Below are 20809 nucleotides of genomic sequence, written 5' to 3' on the forward strand. Positions count from 1 at the left end.
ATAGGCGCCCCAATGGGTGCACGGTGGGAGCTCCTGGCAGTTTTGACTCGCATTTTCACATATCGTTTTTTTCACGGGTACATTTTCAATTAAAAGTGACTTTTAAAAAGGAAGGGATTAGGGCGTGCATTCTTCACTCACAGAATAAGGAGACCTCCTTCACCGCAAAGCTCTGTGAGGACAGAGGCCACGGCCGTCCTGCTCACCGTGACACCCTCAGCCCCCGCATGCACCGGGAGCAGGTGGATAGCATGCTGACCGCAGTTAATGATCTGTACTGCATACCAGAAAGTTCCTGTGAGTGTAGAGCTTGACCCTTCTCACCACAACAGCAATTTAAAAACCATAATTGCATGAGGCAAAAGGACATTTAACTAACCTTAGTGTGGTGAACATTTCACAGTCTACCTATGCACATATCGAAATACCACACTGTACACCTTAAACGTACCTAGTGTGATATGTTTATTATGCCTCAGTAAACCTGGAAAAGATAAGGCACTGCTGGGGAAAAAAAGAAAAGAAAAGAAAAATGCACTCACTAATTTCTGGAAAACACACCGTGATTTTGGATGTCTTGGGTCAACAGCGTATTTCAAGATACATCCAGGATGGCCCAAGAATCCTAAGTGACATTACTTACAGTTTTAAGAAAGGCGACTTCTGGGACAGCATTCATGCATCCGGGCTGCCAGACAAGGACAAGGCAGATTTCAAGCGTGCTCACATTTGCACAACCAGGACCCCGGCACTTCCTGAGTGCCAGACAGGATGGCTGGTGAGAAAGATGTGCACCACGGTCAAACCACTGTCCCGCTGAGGTCAACCACTGTTTCTGTGCTTGCAAGTCAGTTACTAATAGTATTCACTGTATCGTAAATTCTACAACAGAAGCAGATATTTGAATTTTTCCCAATTAGTTCAGCTCTCCATGGACGGACATTGCTTATTATGGATGACAACCATCCATGAACAGCTGAAGAAACTTTGAAGTGCAGCAAATGCTCTTTCTCTTCACTCCCCATGCTGAGAACTCGCCTGAAAGTCACTGAACCGTTGACCCGGACAAGCCCCTGACGCCCTTGGGGGTGAGGAAAGGAGAGAGAAGCTGGAGCTGAGAGCGGGGCACCGAGATGGGAGCTGCCTGCATTCCCTCCCTCCTTGAACTGCCCGTGGAAACGGCCCCTGGGTGATGTGAGTCAGCTGGAGAATGCAAAGCTTCTGCTGGTGCTCCCCAAAACCCCTCCAGGCCACGACCCCCCAACAACAAATGATTGCCCCTCGTAGGAACTGGTGGGGGTGCCCGGGAGAAAGGGCTTGAGGCTCACCTTCCCTAGGTTAGGGAGTGCACAGGGGAGGCCCCAGAAAGTAATGATGTGCCCAGTGCCAGCAAGAAAGAGGACATCTGGGGCTCCTGATAGGTGGGGAAGACTGTTACTAAAGTAGCAACAACAACGGGCAGAAAGAGAACAAACAACTCTTCGTGGACAGTGTTGCAGAGAACATGCTTGCCCCCTCCGCCTCATCCCTATTTGGGAGGAACAGGAGCCAAGGTGAGAGGAAGGGAATGGCGTTATCACCCCACCACTAAGGGCAGCGGAGCCACGTGTCCACCTGCACCAGCAGAAAGGGCAGAGCTATGAATATGAAACTAAAGCTCCAAAATGGGCGGCCCTAAGTCTTAATACCTGGCGTGAGACCCTAGTAGTTACTGAAAGTGGCTGCGCAGTTATGGGACCAGATCACATAATATCCTCCAGGACTCCGTCCAACCAACCAAGCCACCCAGCCAGGGCCAGACCACCAGGCGTGGTCCCCTGACAGCAGTATAAACAGTGGCTGGGAACTTGTTAGAAACGCAAATCTTGGGGGCCCCCACCTCCCAGTCCTGAACCAGAAGCTGCAGAGTGGAGACCCAGAAATCTGTGCTTCAACCAGCCTCCTCTTGTGATTCTGGGTGACAGAACACCTGATACCAGTCTCCTTAGGAACCGGTTCCCCTTCTAACAAACATATTTTCATTCGGATCTGTTAATATTAACATTTCACCGAGTTGCTGCAGCCTGAGAGGGAGGAACGTGCCAATACCTCACATTTATTGTAACACAGATTCTATCTCGATTTTAATGATCCTGCCTTCCAACCAACCACCTGCCGCTTTCCCCTCTGCTGGGTATATCTTTTTTCATCTTTATAACCTTGTCCATTGGTAACATCTAATTACTCATAGCGTCCACTACCTTATGGCTTCTCTTTGTGCATTTCTGTAGTTTCCGATCCTACTACCAACTGAGCAAGTCTCTAAATCTCACAGTTCAAATCTCTGAATGACTTGGGTTGTTAAGTGAAATTGCAAATCGGTACAGTTGAGGAGAGTCACTTAACCTCGTTTATTGAAACAACTAGGGGAACGTCGCCTTTGACCCGGTAATCACACTTCTAGGAATTTTTCTTACAGAGGTACTCGCACATGTACACCAAGAAGTGGGGCCTCTCTCCCCCGACTCAGGCCCCCCGTCTCAACCGGATGCCAGGTCCCCCACGGGAATGGACGGACCCGCTGCGGTCAATCAGTGAGGCCGGATTAGTCACAGTCCCGCTCACCCCTCCCTTCACTCTGCAGTCAGTCGGAAGCGTGGTTTCTCACCCCCGCCTTCGCCACCGGCCCAGACGGGCTGAAGCTCGATTTTCTTTCTCTTCTCTTCGGTAAGACAGGACGAGTGCCGCCACCAAGCACAAAGATCATGGCCTTGACCTGGAGGTCACCCGCCAACAGCCAGCAGCAGCCCGCCTTCCGTGGGGCCGGGCCCAGGAGGGGGCGGGGCTCGGAGCGGGCTTCGGGGGCGGGAAGGGGCGGGGCCGGGGGCGGGACTTGGGCGGGAAGGGGCGGGGCCTGCCGGGGGATGGCCCGGTGTGTAGCCGCCGCGACCGCCGTCTCCCCGGCCGCAGGAACCGAAGTCGCCGTCGCTGCCGCGGCCTGGGGCGCCGGCCGCGCGCAGCCATGGAGGACTTCATCGTGATCTCGGACGACAGCGGCTCCGAGAGCTCCGAGGGGACCCGCTCGGGCCGAGCGCGGAGGCTGCGGCGGGCCCTGTCCCGGACCTCCGGCGCGCTGCCCCGCCGAACCGTGGTGAGTGAGCCGGCCGCCGCCGCCTCCGCTCGGGCCGCGCCGCTCGGCGACCGTCGGCCCGGCCCGCGGTCCCCAGGGCCCCCGCCGCCCGCCCGGTGGCGCCCCGCGGCTGCAGCCCGCTCCCGCCTCGCCGCCTTTCCAGCCGCTCTGGCCTTGAGCGCGGCAGGCCCGTGCGGGGACGGCCTCCGGGCTCCGCGTTCAACCCCGAGCGGCCGGAGGCTGGAAAGGGGCGGCCGAGCACATGCGCGACGTCCCACAGCAGGCGGCCGTCTCGGGCCCGGCCGTGGGCTGGCCGCGAGTCTCGGCGGGGCGGGGGTCGGGGCTAGGGGTTCAGGGGGACGGGGAGTCCTGCGGGGAGTCCCCGACCTGGAGGTCGGCACGCGGGGGCGTGTAATGGTTTGGCTCGTGCTGGGTGCAGATGTGTGCTGGGAGCTAACGGGAGCAGGAGCTGGGAGGGAGGGGAGGGAGGCAGGGAGGCAGGGAGGGAGGGAACCGCGGGCCTGGGCAGATGGTGGCGGCGCTCCAGGGCCTGGCAGCCGAGCGAGGGGCCCGGTTTTGGAGTTGTGCAGGAGAGTGATTTGCATCGCTCGGCAAACATTGACCGAGCTCTGCGGGAACGGAGAGGGAAACATGTTGCACTCTTTCTTTCCCCCTGAGTGTCCTTAGTCTTTGTCCTTCTCCCCGACATGGTGACTAAAACATCCACGGTCCCCGCCTTTCTAGAATCCTCCACACGCATTTATTGGACCCTTACTATGGGCCAGATGTTTTTTTTTGGGGGGGGGGCGTAGAAGGGGGAACACCGCATCTGTGGTCCGTGTCAAAGAAGGTGACGTAGCCAATAAGTGGCCACTGAGTACCCAAGGGGTAGGAAGTGGACAGGCTTTCTCTCAGAGGGCTCTCAGCATCATCAGACTTACAACACCTTCTCAGCCTCCCGAAGCCACACCCCAGAAATGAGAGGATGATCACGCTCAGGCTGTTTCATGGGTCTCTAACATACCACCTTTCTTCATATGCAAATACTCCAAGACAGATCTAGTCTCTGCCCCTTCAAACCCCTTCCCAGCCAGACTGATGATCCCTAAGCCTCCAAGGAAGCCCCTTCCGCGCCCCAGGTATGATGGTCCACAGAAAATGAATACCATGCAGAACCAATTAGCACACAGTGCTGTGTTGCCTCGGTTCGAGCACCAGGGGTTCCCAATAAATCTCCGTAAAGAATTTAGATGAGTGGACACGTAAGAGATTTTCAAGGTGGAAGTGACCCAACTAGGAAGCTGAATGGATGTACCTAGCACTGTGGCAGTGTGTGGGACAAAACCGACCCACGATAAATATTTGCTGGGTGAAATGATGGCAGGAATGGGGGAGGGGGCGAGGTTCAGGGGGGCGTTTGGTAAGGGAGCACACACTGGAGAGGAGGGGCGGGCTGGGTGTGGAGGGGAGACTGCGTTCATTCCGGCCCCGCCGGATTTAAAGTGCTGGTGGGAAAGGCACACGGATGCGGCCCGCCCAAGGAAGCTGGCCTCCACAGAACAGGCAGAAAGGAGAGATCTGTTAATTATCCAAAGGGAAAGCACCGAAGGCCTAAGCGTGATTGAGATCATCAAGGAAAAGATACGGAGAGAGAAAAAAGGTGGAAGGAAGAAATACTGAGAACTCACAGCTGCCTTTCCTCCAGGTGCCCCCTCCTTCCTACTGCCTCTTCTCTCACTCCCCCTTGAACTTGGCCCTCCCCACCCACTTCCATCGTCTCAAGTGCTGTCTCCTTTCCTTCATCTTAGTCCAGCTTCCTCCTCCAAGCACACAGGTGGCATCCTTGTCCCAGTCTGCTGTGTCTCTTGAGGCCCTTCCCACGCGTGCATGGACGCGCTCTCTACATGCCCGCCGTCCCATGGCCGCCCAGCCAGGCATCTTGCTCTTGACCCTTTTCGAGTTGAAGAGGAATGAAGAGCAAGTGCTAGAGAGTAAGCTGTCTCTAGATATTTTACCACAGCTTTCTAAAAACACCAAGCTTTTCTCCTTTTCTCTCTCTCTTGTCAATTAGAGAAGGGAGGTAGGGTAACCCCTGTAAAAGATCAAAGGCATTGAGAGACTTGCAAGGTAATAAAGCCTCCAGTGGGCCCAGCTGGTGTGGCTCAGTGGCTTGCATGCCAGCCTGCAAACCAAAGGGTTGCAGGTTCCATTCCCAGTCGAGGCACATGCCTGGGTTTCGGGCAAGGTCCCCAGTAGGGGGCATGTGAGAGGCAACGACACATTGATACTTCTCTCCCACTCTTCCTCCCTTCCCCTCTGTCTAAAAATAAATACATAAAATCTTTAAAGGCTTAAGTGCCTTTGTCTAGCTTTCCCTCTTCCTGAAGGGCCCGAGGCCAGAGAGACCTCTACACGTCACAACCCTGACACACCAGCTGTGCGAGCGTCGGCCAGTTCTGTCACCTCTCTCAGCTTTGGCTCTTGGGAACATTAGTGCCTGCCTTGCAGGACCGTTAGATTTGTAACGGGGCAACGCAAGGAAAACGCCCAGCACAAACGAGAACTTTGGCTACACTCTGTGTTGTGTCTCAGCCAGGCCTGACCTGCTCAAGCTTGGCAGGCCGTGAAATAAAAGAAACAACTTTTACAGTTTTTTTTTTCCTTTTTTGTAATACTGACTGTGGGGAAGCAACACGCTTGAAGTCGGGAACTCAGGCAGCTCTCCCCAGTACTGTGGCGAATGCTCCTGAGCTCCTGGCCCTTCGCTGGGGCTTTCACCTTCGCTGAGTCGGTGAAGCACGTCTGTGTTTCCAATAATCTTTCCGTTTTTTCTTTTCCACGCAGAACACGTACGTGTAGCCGGTTCATTTTGGTTGACCTATTGCAAAAGTATTTTTGAAATGTACATAAAGGGGAAAATGAAAATTGCCCTTAATCTCACTATCCAAAGACAAGGGATGTTAACGTTTTGATGTAGGTCTGTCTGAACTTTTATCTGTAAATGTTCATGAATGCTCATGCATACCCACATGTCCCCCCAAACGTGTTTTTGCAAGTGAGATCTTGCTATACGTGTGTTTTTTAGCTTGCCTTTTTCCATTAATGTACTTTTATCTCTTTCCACACTAATAAATACACGTCTTTACCAGTATTTATAGTGTAGTTCACTATATAGGTTTATAATTTATCACCAATCAATCATGCTGGTTGTTTTTAAATTTCTCTGTTATAAACAGCCCAGTGAGGAATTGCCTCAGAAATAACCTTTGCACCCCGGTTCACTTGTTTGTTTAGGATAAGATCCTCTTAGATGTGGGATTGCTGAGTCAAACGGTGTGCCCCCCTCTGAAGACTTTAGACATATGTTGCCAAACTTCCTACAGAAATTGTGTATCAGTTGCAGTCTCGTCACACCCCTTTCTTCACTACTTCATTATCCCAGCCCTAGATAGTGTCCATTTCTCTTTTTCTTTTTAAATATTGTATTTATTTTTAGAGAGAGGGGAAAGGAGGGAGAAAGAAAGGGAGAGAAACATTCATGTGTGGTTGCCTCTCACACATCCCCTACCGGGGACCTGGCCCACAACCCAGGCATGTGCGCTGACTGGGATTCGAACCTGCGACCCTCTGGTTCACAAGCCAGCGCTCAATCTACTGAGCCACACCAGCCAGGGCATATTTCTCCAGTAGACATTTCCTGAACACCAGGCTCTCACAGGTGCTGAGGATATAGCTGTGAACTAGACCGGGTCCCTGCCCTCGTGGAGATTTCATTCTAGTCAGTGAACAAACAGTTAACAACCACACAAGTGTAATACCAGGGGATACACAGTGTTAGGAAGAAAACTGAGGCCTCTTCGTTCCTTTCATCTTGGCGGAGCTGATGGCCAGATTGTGTCAGCCATCATGTTTTAATTTTTTTCTTTGGTTGTGGTTCATTTTTTTGAATACATACTTTTTGAGCATACGCTTTGACTCTGGGGACCGGAGGTGAGCAGGATAACAACAGACCTGCGTTCTCAGGGGGAAAGACGAGCGCCCACGAACACGGGAGCGATTCAATGGGGAGTAACCTGAGTGGGGTTGGGGGTGCCGGTTGTGTTTTCAGAGAACCCCTCTCGGAAGGGTTGGTGTTGGATCCGAGACCACAGTGATTGACGGGCAGGTGTCACTGAGGTGTTCTGAGGTCCGGAGGAATGAGGGAGGAGCGCAGGGTGCAGCAGAAATAAAGTCCTGGGAGTGGGAGAGTTGACGACTCCCTGGGGGAGCAGAAAGGCCCGAGAGGGTGGAGCGTGGTGAGTGAAGGACAGAGTCCGAAGGGACGAGAGGAAGGTGGGCTGGGTCGCACAGGGCCTTGCAGACCCCATAGGGAATTGGGGTTTTATTCTGTGTATTCAGACATCTTTGAAGGATTTTAGGCAGGGGAAGGACATGGTCTGATTCACCTTTGGAAAAGGTGACCCTAGCTACTTACTGTGAGACAGAAGAACTGTAACAAAGGTGATGCATCATTCATCATCCAAATGGGGGTTCCTTTGCAAATGACAGGGGGCGCCGACAGGACAGGTTCTCAGGCAACAGGTGAACACCGGAAGTGTCCTAAACAAGCCAGAAACACAGTCAGCTCACCATAAGGGGGCAACAGGGGCATCGGGGGGCTCAGTCTGCCAGGTGCGTGCCGCAGTCCAGGCGCGGCCGAAGCTGGGCCTACAGTGGCACAGTGGCTCGGAGACCGCAGGGACGCGGCAGGAGACGGCATCTGGGAAGTGCCGGTAAAACCAGTGGGTCCCGATGGCTCGGATGTGGATAATGAGGGGGACGGAGCAGTCGGGAAGGGTGTCATGGTTTGGGCTTCAGCCACCGGATGCCACTCACCGACATGAGGAAGACTTGGGGAGGACCCGAGCTGGAGGAGCAAAGGTTTCCAAGGCTGCCGTTTCGAAGGTGCTGGATGTAAGACGCCCGTGGGTTAGCCAGCCCGAGATGCCAGGTGCGGCGTCTGCACTGGGTCTGTACGGGCAGGCCAGGGAGGGCCTCCGCCTCAGGAGGGACACAGATCGGGTGTCGTGAGCACGTAGGTCGTAGTGGCTTGGATGTGATCACCTAGGTTGAGCCACTACAGGAGGAAGAACTCCCAGGGCCCAGCCCAGGTGACGGCGGGGGCAGAGGAGCAGCTGGGGAGGCCGGAGGTCAGACAGCGCGCTCAGCAGGGTGTAGGGGCGGGTGTCTTGTGAGTGTTTACTGGAGACGGATTTCTATTGTGTGTGTGTGTGTGTGTGTGTGTGTGTGTGTGAAAGAGAAAGAGAATTGCCTGTCATTGTCTCGTGGGGGGGGGGTGATTTTTCTTACTAGTATGTAAATATTGTTCATGTGTTAGACTCATCGTGGGATTGAACTGGGTCCCCCAAAAAAGATATGTCGAAGTCCCGACTCTCACTGCAGAGAGGGACCTTATTTAGGAATTGGGGCGTCGAGGATGTGACCAGTGCAGACGAAGTCATGGGGAGTAGGGGGGCCCGTGATCCAACATGACCGGTGCCCTTACAACACGGTGTGGAGGGCGGGCGAGGAAGACCCCCAGGTGATGACGGGGGCGGTGGTGGGGCGAGGCAGCGCACACTGAGGGTTGCTTGGGGCTCCGGCAGCCGAGAGAAAGGCCTGGGACAGATTCTCCCAAGGAGCCCCCAGAGAGGGTGGGCTCACGCTCACTGCGCTGTGGCCTTCCAGACTTCCGGGGCTGAGGGGACGCGTGACTAGTGTCCCAGCCAGCCAGCTGGTGGCAGTTTGTACTGGAAAACCGAATGCGGCCCCTGCACCGCACAGGTCACATCTTCCCCCGACCCCTGACTTCCTTTGGCCTTCCTCACGGGAGTTACAGAGTTTTGAGTTACACTCAGTTCTGCCACCCTCGTACGTTGTTTGACTTCTGTCTTTTTGTCGTGCTTAGGACGGCTTTCCTCACTCCTAAGGTTATAGAAATACTCTTTACATTTAATTGGTTCATTAATCGGCCTGGAATTCGTGTCAAAAAAGGGATAAAATGGTAATCCACTATTTTTCTCTCCATAAGGTTAGCTAATTATCCCAACATCATGTACCGAATTATTCATCCTTTTGACCCAGCAGTCTGAAGCATTACCTTGATTAAATGGTAAGGGTGAATATGACGTCTTACCTCCGTGGCCTTGCAGCCACGTCCTGTTGCGTTCAGCCAGCCTCGGGGACCCACCAAAAGCAGCGAAGGCTGCTTCTGAGGGGGGGAAGGAGGTGCTGGTTTCACCCAGCAACCCCTCTTCCAGGTGAGGCACACGCCAGCTTCCTCCTGACCCACCCGGCGTCCTGTACCTGCTTTGGTGCCGTTGACAGTGGCGACTGTCACAGCTGACAAGAGGCGGCATGGTAGCTGTGGCAGCCCGGCACCTGGCACGGAACACGCCAGTGCCAAGGCGCCCAAGCAGGCGAGAAGACGCCTGGAAGGGAGAGCAGTATCAGTCCGGGCTCACGGGAGGCTGGTTCCAGGACGCCCGGCTGGCGTGGAGAGGCTCCGTGAACTGCCTCGTCATTTCACGACCCTTTACCGTATCAGCCTCCGTATCTGACGATGAGCTGGTTACACATTGACTAAAGCTGTACACGCCTCGGCCCTACCAGGGAGAGAAGGAGAGAGACCTGCGTGGCATGTTGGGCTCTGCTCCGTAGCTCTCTGATCCTCAGGTAAACAGCCCGATGTCTCTCGACTTCCGTGTCCCCACCTGTGCAGTGGAGACGCTAACGCTTACCTGGCAGCGTGGTTGTGAAACCCAGAGACACACGAAAGCTCTCGGCGTGCTCTCGGCACGCACCAGATCCTCTTCTGTTATCTTCCCTTTTCTGTAGCTTCTGTTGCAGGTTGTCCCGTGTATCTGCTCTTCCAAACGAAACGTAAGCCTATCTCGGATAAGGCCGGACTCCCTCCGTGACCCTCTGTCTTCTCCCACTCCCTCCCCAGGACTTCATCGACTTAACCCGGGAGAGCAGACCGAGGCCCAAGGATCGCGGCGGGATCTGTGTGATCGACCTGACGACCACTGAGGACGAAGCCAGACCCATCGCCACTTTCGACTTGACCCTAGAGCCTGTTACTCCTCCCCAGAAGGAGTCGGCCAACCCTCACACGTGTCCCGGCCTCTCCAGCAAGGAGGCGAGGGAAGGGCGGGCGGACAGAAGCTCGTGGCCCGGGGCACGGAGGATCATTAACAGCGACCCCGTGGATGTGGACCTCTGGGAAGAGACCGCATTCGAAGACCCCCAGCCCTCTCCATCCGTCAGCGGGGACTCTGTTCAGCTAGCAGAGCCGAACTGCAGCTCGACCACGTTCAAAGGGGACCTCGGCTTCTTGGCCGGCCTGCAGCCATCTTCAGACGTCCACCCCCTCTCCCCGGTGAGCAATAATGGTGGCGGCGGCAGTCAGAGGGCGCCCTTGGTGTGCCCACAGCAAGATGCAGCTTGCCCGCCGCAAGCCTTGCTGTGCCCGCTGCGAGCCTTGCCGTGCCTGCCGCGAGACTCGCCATGCCCACCACGAGCCTCCTCGTGCCCACCCCGAGCCTTGTCGTGCCCATCAGAAGCTGTGCAGTGCCAACTACAAGCTTTGCCTAACCTGCTTCAAGAAGTGCCATGCCCTCAGAACGGGCCATGCCCACCTCAGGACTCATCGTGCCATCCTCAGCACTCACCAAGCCCACCTCAGGACTCACACTGCCCACCTCAAGACTCCCTGGGCCTACCTCAAGGGGTACCAGGCCCACCTCCACTCATATCACATCCACCAGACGTGGCATACCTGCAGGGCACACCGTGGTCACTGGGAGACATGCCACGGTCACCAGATGTGCCACAGTCATCAGGAGACACGTCACAGTTATTGCGAGACGTGCCACAGCCACCAGGTGATGCACTGCAGTCACCTACAGACAAGCCGCAGACACCTACAGGCATGCCACAGTTACCTACAGACAAGCCGCACTCACCTGCAGACAAGCCACAGTCACCAAGAGGCATGCCGCAGTCACCACCAAGAGATGTGCCACAGTCACTAGGAGGTATGCCGCAGTCACCAGTGGGGGCGCCGCAGTCACCTGGCAAAATCTCACACTTACCCGATGTGCCACACTCGCCTGGAGACATGCCACGCTGGCCAGGAGGCGGGCCCGACCCTCCCCCAGACGACGCACAGAACTGCGACACCCCCATGGACGTCTCGGCTCCCTCCTCTCCGAGCTGCGCCCCCAGCCCTCAGTCTCCGCCGTCCGAAACCTCCTTACACCCAGTCCCGTGGCTCTCGGTCACCGAAGCTCCGGCCAGAACGGAGATGGCCCTGCCGGGGCCCGCCGACCCCGGGCCCGCCCAGGTGGCGCCCAGCGCGCTGTACAACAGGCCCTGCCTGCACAGACTGAAGTACTTCCTGCGGCCGCCGGTGCACCACCTCTTCTTCCAGACGCTGATCCCCGACAAAGACGTGAGAGAGGTGAGCCGACCCGTCTCCCCGGCCTGAAGGCCATGCGCCGGGAGCCCTCGCGTGGGAGAACGCGCCTGGCACGAGCTTGACGTTTCTGCCTCTCCCCGGCTTGTGGAGCCATGTAGCGTAGTCAGGTCTGGGTTCCAGTTTCGGCCCCATGCTTAATAAAACCGGCCCTGTAGGGTCGACCTGTCCCAGCCTTATAGCCTTCCCGTCTGTGAACTGGAAACGAGCGCCCGCCTCCCGGGGCCATCACGTGAGACAGCGTACATAAGGTGCCTGCCACGTCCGCTCTTCCGTGCCCAGGCCTCTCCTTGCAGGGTGCCCCCGTTCCCGCTGCCGCGTCACAGAAATCGTAGCACCGCTCCTGCCACTCCGCTGCCTCCAAAATGATTAGCCTCTGACCTTTGGGGGGGAAACTCGGTCTTAAGATTTTAGTGGGAATGTTACTCCCCATTGGTCCTCACTGAACTAAATGAGACGTGTAAGGGGAAAAAAAGTGCGAAGCTGTTTTCTCATTTTCTTTTTTTTCTTTTAAGATTTTATTTATTTATTTTTAGAGAGGGAAGGAAGGGAGAGAAAGAGAGAAATATCAATGTGCGCTTGCTGGGGTTATAGCCTGCAACCCAGGCATGCGCCCTGGCTGGGAATCGAACCTGCAACACTTTGGTTCGCAGCCCAGGCTCAATCCACTGAGCTACGCCAGCCAGGGCTGTTTTCTCATTTTCCATAACCACGTACTGGGGCCAGTGTCAGGCAGGCTGGTTGGAAGTGGCTCAGGACGTCACAAGTGCATTCTCGCTGGAACCATCCGTAACCTGGCTTAGCAGGCCAGGCGCCCACCTTGGTTCGGCCTTGGAGAGTGAAGGGTCCTCTCTCGCTTTGATTGTTGTTATGTCTTCTGATAAGCTGGTCTTTTTCTGAGTGACTCTCCCAACCCCTCGCCTGTTCTTTTTTCCCGTGGGTGTGCCTCAGGTTGGTGACACGTTTGTTTGTTACCCAGAGAGTTGGGGACTCGGAAAAGCCGATGTTTCTGTAGTCAGAGCTGCCGTGCTTTCCGGCGCTGCATAACCAGAGAAGCGCCAGGAGCTGCGGGCTCCTGCAGGGAGACCCCGTCCCCCTTCTGTGCACACACAGCTCAGATGACACAGCAGACTTTTCTCCTTCTGCCTTTCCTACCCTCTGACCTCAGCCGGCTAGAGTGCAGCCGGACGTCCTTCCTGTCTCTCCCGTGGCTTCTCTGGGGCCTTTAGTACCTCTTCACTGGGCAGTTTTCCCCAGAGAACCTCGCGGCCAGCCCCTGTGCTCTCACTTACCAGCCGTGGGCCTTGACTCGTCTGAGCCTCTCTCTGTTCAGCTCTAAAAGAAGTCACAACGCCAACGTCACGGGGTTGTTTGGCTTTGAGGTAAACACATAGAGCACAAAGCCCCCTTCCAGGACCTATAAATATGCTCTGTAAGTATTAGCTCCCTTTCAGGACACAGGCATGGAAACAACTGATAAACTGTACCTTTGCAGATGTCACATTTATGGGCAGGAAACGAGTAACATGGGGTCAAGGCTGTAGAATGCATCACACGTGGAACAGGCACCAAAGCAAGGCTTTGCTCTCTTCCCTTGCTCTTCATCCCTTGCTGCCCATGGCGTCCATTCCCTGCGGCCCGTGGCGTCCATTCCCTGCGGCCCGTGGCGTCCATTCCCTGCTGCCCGTGGCATCCATTCCCTGCGGCCCGTGGCGTCCATTCCTTGCTGCCCGTGGCGTCCATTCCCTGCGGCCCGTGGCGTCCATTCCCTGCGGCCCGTGGCGTCCATTCCCTGCTGCCCGTGGCATCCATTCCCTGCGGCCCGTGGCGTCCATTCCCTGCGGCCTGTGGCATTGGCCTCTCATCAGTGCGGTCAGGGGACACCCTCATGTGGTTTGAGACGCGAGTGCTAACCAGGGCGGTTCCCACCACCACCGTTTCATTGTTGCACATCAGCCGTCAAACCTTTGGTTGCTGTTTTACAGTTAGTACCTATTCTCAAATTTTAAAAATTATGCTTGCTTAATATAAAACATTTAAAAATATAAACTATTAAAAAAATAATTACCCATGGTACTGTCACTCAGCATTTATTATTATTAATAGCTCAGTGTATTTCCTTCCCCATTGCCTTTTTATATATATGCACTTAAACACTTAAAAAACCATATGTATCATGGTTGGTTTTGCTGTTTCTGGAGAGTACGAGCTTACAGGTAGCTCTGGAGTGATACCACCGGTGTCTGCCAGCCATTTGTTGCTCGACAAAGGCTTACTCTCTAAATCTCAGTTCTCTTACCTAGAAAGCAGGACCAATAACAGTATGTATTTCTTAGGGTTGTTGTGAGAGTTAAGTGAAAATAGGTTAAATGTTCAAAAAGTGTCTTATAATTATTGCTATTATTATATTCCCATATCAAACTTTAAAAAAAATTTTGAGATTATTTATTTATTTTTAGATAGAGGGGATGGGAGGAAGAGAGGGAGAGAAACATCAGTGTGCGGTTGCCTCTCGTGCGCCCCCTACTGGGGACCTGGCCTGTAACCCAGGCATGCGCCATGACTGGGAATCGAACCAGTGACCCATTGGTTCGAAGGTTGGCACTCAGTCCCTGAGCCACACCAGCCAGGGCTTATATCAAACTTTTTAATGTTTGTTTTTCTTCTGCTTATGAAAGTAATATATGTCTATTGTGGAAAAATTGAAAAACACAAAAGAGTCTGCAGAGGAAAGCTTGTCTGTGGTTTCGCCCCCCAGATCACAGAAACCGCTTCTCACGTTTCCCGCCCCCCAGACTTTATATGCACGCTTCTGGGGGGAGAAAGCACCTTATTATTTACTATCCACTCCAAAAAAAGTTAACAAAATTGGATTCTTCTCCTGACAATAGAACATTTAAAATATCTTTCTTCCTCTATTTATTTCAGTATCTGAGGAACTATTATAACTACCCCTAAATATCTTATCACCCATACCCCAAAGCAGCGTAGGCTAGCTTCTGACTCTCCTGTACCATTCTTTCTGTGCCGTATTTTAACATGACGGAGTCACGTTATATGTACAACACCGAATTCCTGTTTTTTAACTTAATATAAGCATTTCCTGTATCACTGAAAAAATTTTTTTAGATAAGGCTTTCCAATCTATTTTTTTAAAAAAATTGTGAATATTTCCAATGCATGGAAAACTTTGCTGTCTTCAACCTGTTCCAGAACTTCTTGTTTTTACGTCTGTGGAAACCCGCCCGAACTCCTCTCTTCTTATCTCTGCAGAGCAAGGGTCAAAAGCTGGAGCCCATCCCCCATCGAAGACTGAGGATGGTGACAAACACCATCGAAGAGAACTTCTCCCTGGGCACCGTGCAGTTCCTGATGGACTTCGTGTCGCCCCAGCACTACCCACCCCGCGAGATCGTGGCCCACATCGTGCAGAAGATCCTGCTCAGTGGCTCGGAGCCGGCCGACGTGCTCAAGGAGGCCTACATGCTCCTCATGAAAATCCAACAGTACGGCCCGCAGGCGCCGGCACGCCCTCCGGGGAGCCCGGACTCGGGGCGCAGCGCCCTCTTGCCCCGTCTCTATTCAGCCGACCGTTAGGGAGAGCCACGCAGTGCATCAGTGCTAGCTGGATGACGGGGGACAGGAGACCCAGTCCAAGCGAGCTTTAAGCTAGTAAAATAGAATTTAGTGACTCGTGTTGCCAGACACCTAAGAATGAGACGACTTAGTTCCGTTCAGGAACGGTCACAAGGACCCGTTTCCCAGCTCTGCTCTGCCTCTCTGCCCAGCAGCCCTCAAGGGGCAGCCTTCTCAGCCTCCAGCTCTCGTGACCTTTATGATACGCTCAGTGCGAGAGCCCGCCTGCTTCCTCTAGAGTCACACGAGAGTTCTGCAGACCAGTCTTGTAGCCTAACTGGCATCACTTAGCACACGAGCCCATCTGCGCGAGCCAGTCACCGGGAGCCGCGGGGTAGAATGTCAGGACTGGCTCGGTGTGCCCCGTAGGCTCCATTTCAGGGCCCGGCAGGCGGAGCCAGCAGGCGGGCTAGCACAGAGTAGATGTCCTCAAGGCGGCATTGGGTTACTGTGGCCTCCCAAACGAGAAATGGATACTGTGTAGAAAAACAAAAAAGCAGGGAGTTCCCTTGGCCTCACATGGCATGGTATTGTATCAGAGAGGGGGCAAGGGCACTCAGGATAAGAAGGCCTCTGGCTTCTATCACCTTCCAGATCCCATCCCCTCTGCCACTCAACTCTTCTAATTCCATGTCACTTGACTTGCAGGCTCCATCCAGCCAATGCCAAGACAGTGGAGTGGGACTGGAAGCTGCTCACTTACGTCATGGAGGAAGAGGTAACATAACAATGACGAGAGTGTATCTTTTGCAGAGCAAATTTCTAACTAGAAACAAAAGTAACAGCAAATCTGATACTAAAGCCTTCCGCCATTATTTCCTCCTCCTACTCTCATCCCCATCAAAAAATTCCTACCGGAAGGGCACGTGCTGTCTTCCAGTTCACGAGTGAGTGCTTCCACTTGTCCCTCTCCTTGAGATCCCGTAAGTGAATGAGGAGAGTCATGAATCTGTGGCCATGAAAATTAGGCGAAGGACCTTAGATCTGAAGGGAGAGGGAGGAGCTAAAGGAGCTGTGAGAGTGGTGGCTGATGAAGCCAGGCAGAGAAAGCCAGAGGCTAGAGCACGTATGGGAGGGGCTGCAGCCGCGGAGGGGGGAAGGCTGTGCTCAGGGCAGAGGGGCTTTGGACTCGGAAACACCACACACCGGAGGGTTCGAGTCAAACACAGGCCGTGTGTCTGTTGAAAGTCTGTAGCTGGAAGCGACAGCCTCTCCATTGTTGAGGACAGAACGTGCAGTCTTCAGGGTACCTAAGGATTCGTTGTCTAAGAAACTTAATGACCCGTTTGTCACCAATGAAGGCAGCTACTAGGGTTGGTACTCCAGCAAATAATTCTTCTGCATTCTGACCTGAACTTCCCATCTTTCCGTCTGCTCATCCAAAAGCACTCGGATGGAACAAATTATTTTCAACTTAGAATTCTATACACAGCTGAAATATGAGTCCAGTGTGAGGGTAGAATAAAGACATTTCCAGACATATAGGGACTTGAAAAATAGCCTCATACCCCATTTCTTAGCAAGTTACTTGCGGACACACATCCAAAGTGTGAGGGAACAGCACTGGCTGGGTGGCTTGTCGGTTGCAGAGTCACCCCGCGTACCACAGGGTTACAGATTTGATCCTCAGGGCACATACCTAGGTCGCAGGTTCGATCCCTGGTCAGGACACGTTTCTCTCTCACGTTGATGTTTCTCTGTCTCCCTCTCTCCCTTCCTCCACCCCCACCCCTAAAAATCAATAAGCATGTCCTCAGGTGAGGATTTTAAAAAAACAGTTACAAACATGTATGCACTTAATGAAAGATCAAAATATGAAATAAAACTGACAGAATTAAAGGGAGACATAAAGGGTTTTTTATTAATAGTTGGAGATTTTAATACCCCACTCTCAATAATGGGTAGAGCAACTAGACGGAAGGAGAGAGAGGACTTAACATGATAAACCAACCAGATCTAACAATTACGTGCAGAATATCCTACTCAACAGCAGCAGTATGCACTTTTTTCTCGGTGCACGCGGGACATGTTCCAGGACAGACCATATACTAGGCCACAAGTCAGTCTCAGTAGACTTTATAAGATAGATATCTGACAACGTCTCTTTAGTCTGTGAAGCCAGCATCGCTCTGATATCACAGCTAGACTCAGACACACCAAGAAAGCTACAGACCAACATCCTTTATGAACATTGCTGCAAAAATTCTCAGCACAATACTAGCAAACCAAAGTCGGCAGCGTGTCATAGGAATGATACACCATGACGACCTTGTGGGATTTACCCAGGAATTCACGGATGGCTCAGCACACGCACGCCAGTCCCTGTGAGGCACCACACTGGCAGAGTGAAGGGCAAACTCCGCACGGTCACTTCAACTGATGCAGAAGAGCATCTGACAAGATTCAGCACCCCTTCACGATAAAAACTCAACAGAATAGGAACGGGAGGAAACTAACTCACAAAAGCCCTGTGTGAAAACCTACGGCGGACACCGTGCTCAGCGGTGAGATCCTGAAAGCTTTTCCCCTGAGAGCAGGGACGAGGCGAGGGTGTCTGCTTCCATGTCTCCTCTGCGACACAGCGCAGGGTGTTCCGGCCAAAGCAGTCCGGCGAGGGGAGGAAATACAGGGCGTCCAAACAGGAAAAGAAAATTATCTCTGTCCACACGTGACATGACCTTACACGTAGGAAACCCTAAAGATTCCATACAGAAAATAGTTAGAATAAAGGAATTCAGCCCTGGCTGGCGTAGCTCAGTGGATTGAGCGCAGGCTGCGAACCAAAGCGTCGCAGGTTCGATTCCCAGTCAGGCCACATACCTGGGTTGCAGGCTACGGCCCCCAGCAAATGCACATTGATGTTTCTCTCTCTCTCTCTTTCTCCCTCCCTTCCCTCTCTAAAAATAAACAAATAAAATCTTAAAAAAAAAAGAGAGAAAGGAATTCAGCAAAGTTGCAGGATTCAAAATTATGCAAAAACCAGTTTATTTCTATATACTTAATGATTTACAAAGAATATTAAAACAATTCCATTAACAATAACATCAGAAATAATAAAATACTTAGGTATTAAAATGACCAGGCGGTGAACAACTTGTACACCTAAAACTATAAGACATTGCTAAAAGGAAATAAAGAAGACATAAATAAGTGGTAAGACTTCTCATGTTCATGGATGGGAAGACTAAATATTGTTAAGATGGCAATACTACCCAAAGCAATCCACATATTCAATACAATCCCTATCAAAATCCTAAAAGCTTTTTTTTCCCCTTTTTTCAGAAATAAAAAAATCCAGCCCTGGCTGGTGCGGCTCAGTGGACTGAGCACCAGTCTGTGAACCAAAGGGTCACTGGTTTGATTCCCAGTCTAGGGCACATGCCTGGGTTGCAGGCCAGGTCCCCAGTTTGGGGCGCGTGAGAGGCAACCACACATTGATTGCTTCTCCCCTTCCCCTCTCCAAGAAATAAATAAATAAAATCTTAAAAAAAAAAGAGAAATCCATCCTAAAATTCATATGCAATCTCAAAGAACCCAGAATAGAACCCAAAACAATCTTGAACAAGAAGAGCAAAGTTGGAATACTCACACTTCCTGATTCTAAGATATGTTACAAAGATACAGTAGTCGGATAGTGTAGCACTCTTACAAGGAGAGGCACACAGAATAGATGGGAGAACTCAAAGTCGAACTCCGTGGAAATCGTTAGGTGACGCTCACCAAGGATGCCAAGGCCACTCCATGGGGAGCGCGGGGTGTCTGCCACAAATGCCGTTGGGAAAATCCATAAGCACGTGCAGAACTGTGGAGCTGGACCCTTACCCAACACCCATATGCGAAGTGGGGTGCGGATCTAAACATAACACCCCAAACTATAAAACCCTTAGGAGAAAACATGAGGGGAAGCTTCATGACAGTGGATTTGGCATTGATTTTTCTGACACGACACCAAAGGCACAGGCAAAAAAAAATGCAAATGTAGACCAAAGGGCCCACATCACAGTTAGAAACTGCAGCCAAGGACACGAGTGGGAATGGGAGAAAATGCTTTCAGATTGTGTATCCGATAAGGGGTTACTATAAAGAACTACAGCTTAATAAGCCAAATTTACTTTTAAAAGGGCAGAGGACTCGAAGAGACGTTTCTCTGACGATGAGCTGCAAACGGCCAGTGAGCACGTGAGACAGTGTTTAACAGAGAGTAGGCAGCAGCAGGGACGTGGAGAAATTAGGGTCCTCGTCCACCATGGTTGGGATGCTAACATGGCGCGGCCACTCTGGAAAACCAGGTGGTAGTTCCTAAAGAAATGAAAAACAGTTACAATACAGTCCCCCAGTCCCGCTGCTGGATGTGTGTGCCCAGACTTGAGGGCAGGGGAGGAGACATTTGCACACTCACGTGCGTGGCAGCATTGTTCTCAACAGCCGAGAGGTAGGAGCGACCCAGGTGCCCGTGGCAGGCTGGACAAAACGTGGTCCGCCCGTGTATGGGAGTGTTCATTCTGCTTTAAATAGGAGGGACGTCCTCTCGCGTGTAACAAGGACGGCAGTACAGCGAGGGCGTGACACTAAGTGAAACGGGCCCGTCGCAAGGAGACACACTAGACGGTGTGACTTGCGTGAGGCGTCTGCCGCGGTCAGATTCCCAGAAGCAGCCCTGAGGCCTTGGCTTGCCAGGCGCTGGGAGGAGGGGAGACTCGGACATATCGTTGGGTGTGTGCAGGGTTGCAGCTTAGCCAGATGGAGAGGTTCCGGAGGTGTGTCGCACAGCTACGTGCACGTGCTTAGCACTACCGACCTGTACGTTGAGAAATGGTCAAGATGCTCGTTTTTATGTTAATGTTTTACCACAATTAAAATGACGTTTAAAGAAAGCGGAGAACAGCAACCGTTGGCTGGCGGGGACGTGGAGATGGAGCCCTCGTGCGTTGCTGGTGGCACTGTGCGTGGTCCGGCCGCTCTGGGGAACGGTTCGGCGGGTCCTTGAGCCGTCTTAGCAGAAACAGCGTGTGCCCTGGCTGTTGTGCCTCCAGAGAGCGACCCCAGAAAAGTGAAAACCTTTGTCCACTGACCACTGGTTGGTGGATGTTCTCACTAGCCGTACTCGTAACAGCCCCAGAGTGGAAACAACCCCGGTGTCTAGCGGCTGGTGAACTGGTCACACAACGTGCCGCACGCACACAGGAGCACCACTCAGCAAGGACTGAGCCCTGATCCACGCTGTGACACGGATGAGCCTCGGAAAACATTCCACCAAGTAAAAGGGACCCCCCCCCCCCAGCCACACACACACATGCGCGCAAGATCACATTTTATATAATCCTGTGTATACGAAATGTCCAGGAAGGCCAGTCGGTCCAGCCGGAAGTAGATGAGTGGCCGCCTGGGGCTGGGGGGAGGGACGGGTGGGAATTCTCTGTGGACAGACAGACATGGGGATGGTGGTTATGTGTTGAGTGGCCAAACTCAATACATTTACAACAAATGGAGTTGTATGTTTACCACGGGTGAATTTTATGCTTTGTCAGTAAAGTTTGCTTTTAAAA

General features: G+C 52.8%; 1 protein-coding gene across 2 annotated transcripts in view; it reads left to right on the plus strand.

Annotated features, from left to right (window-relative positions):
• Positions 1-2890: 2890 nt before the first annotated feature.
• The window catches only part of SIMC1 (SUMO interacting motifs containing 1), a 30917-nt gene continuing 12998 nt past the window's right edge, over positions 2891-20809 (plus strand). The window contains exons 1-5 of one of the 2 annotated variants that reach the window (XM_036014647.1): positions 2891-3130; positions 10098-11145; positions 11212-11612; positions 14901-15133; positions 15912-15981. In XM_036014647.1, the coding sequence (XP_035870540.1) occupies positions 3002-3130; positions 10098-11145; positions 11212-11612; positions 14901-15133; positions 15912-15981 (1881 nt within the window). In that variant the 5' untranslated portion in view covers positions 2891-3001. Of the gene's footprint in view, positions 3131-10097; positions 11613-14900; positions 15134-15911; positions 15982-20809 lie in introns of both variants that reach the window. The other variant, XM_028527644.2, reaches the window with a different exon arrangement.

The sequence above is a fragment of the Phyllostomus discolor genome, chromosome 13, assembly GCF_004126475.2.
Source record: "Phyllostomus discolor isolate MPI-MPIP mPhyDis1 chromosome 13, mPhyDis1.pri.v3, whole genome shotgun sequence".
Classification (NCBI taxonomy): Eukaryota; Metazoa; Chordata; class Mammalia; order Chiroptera; family Phyllostomidae; genus Phyllostomus; species Phyllostomus discolor.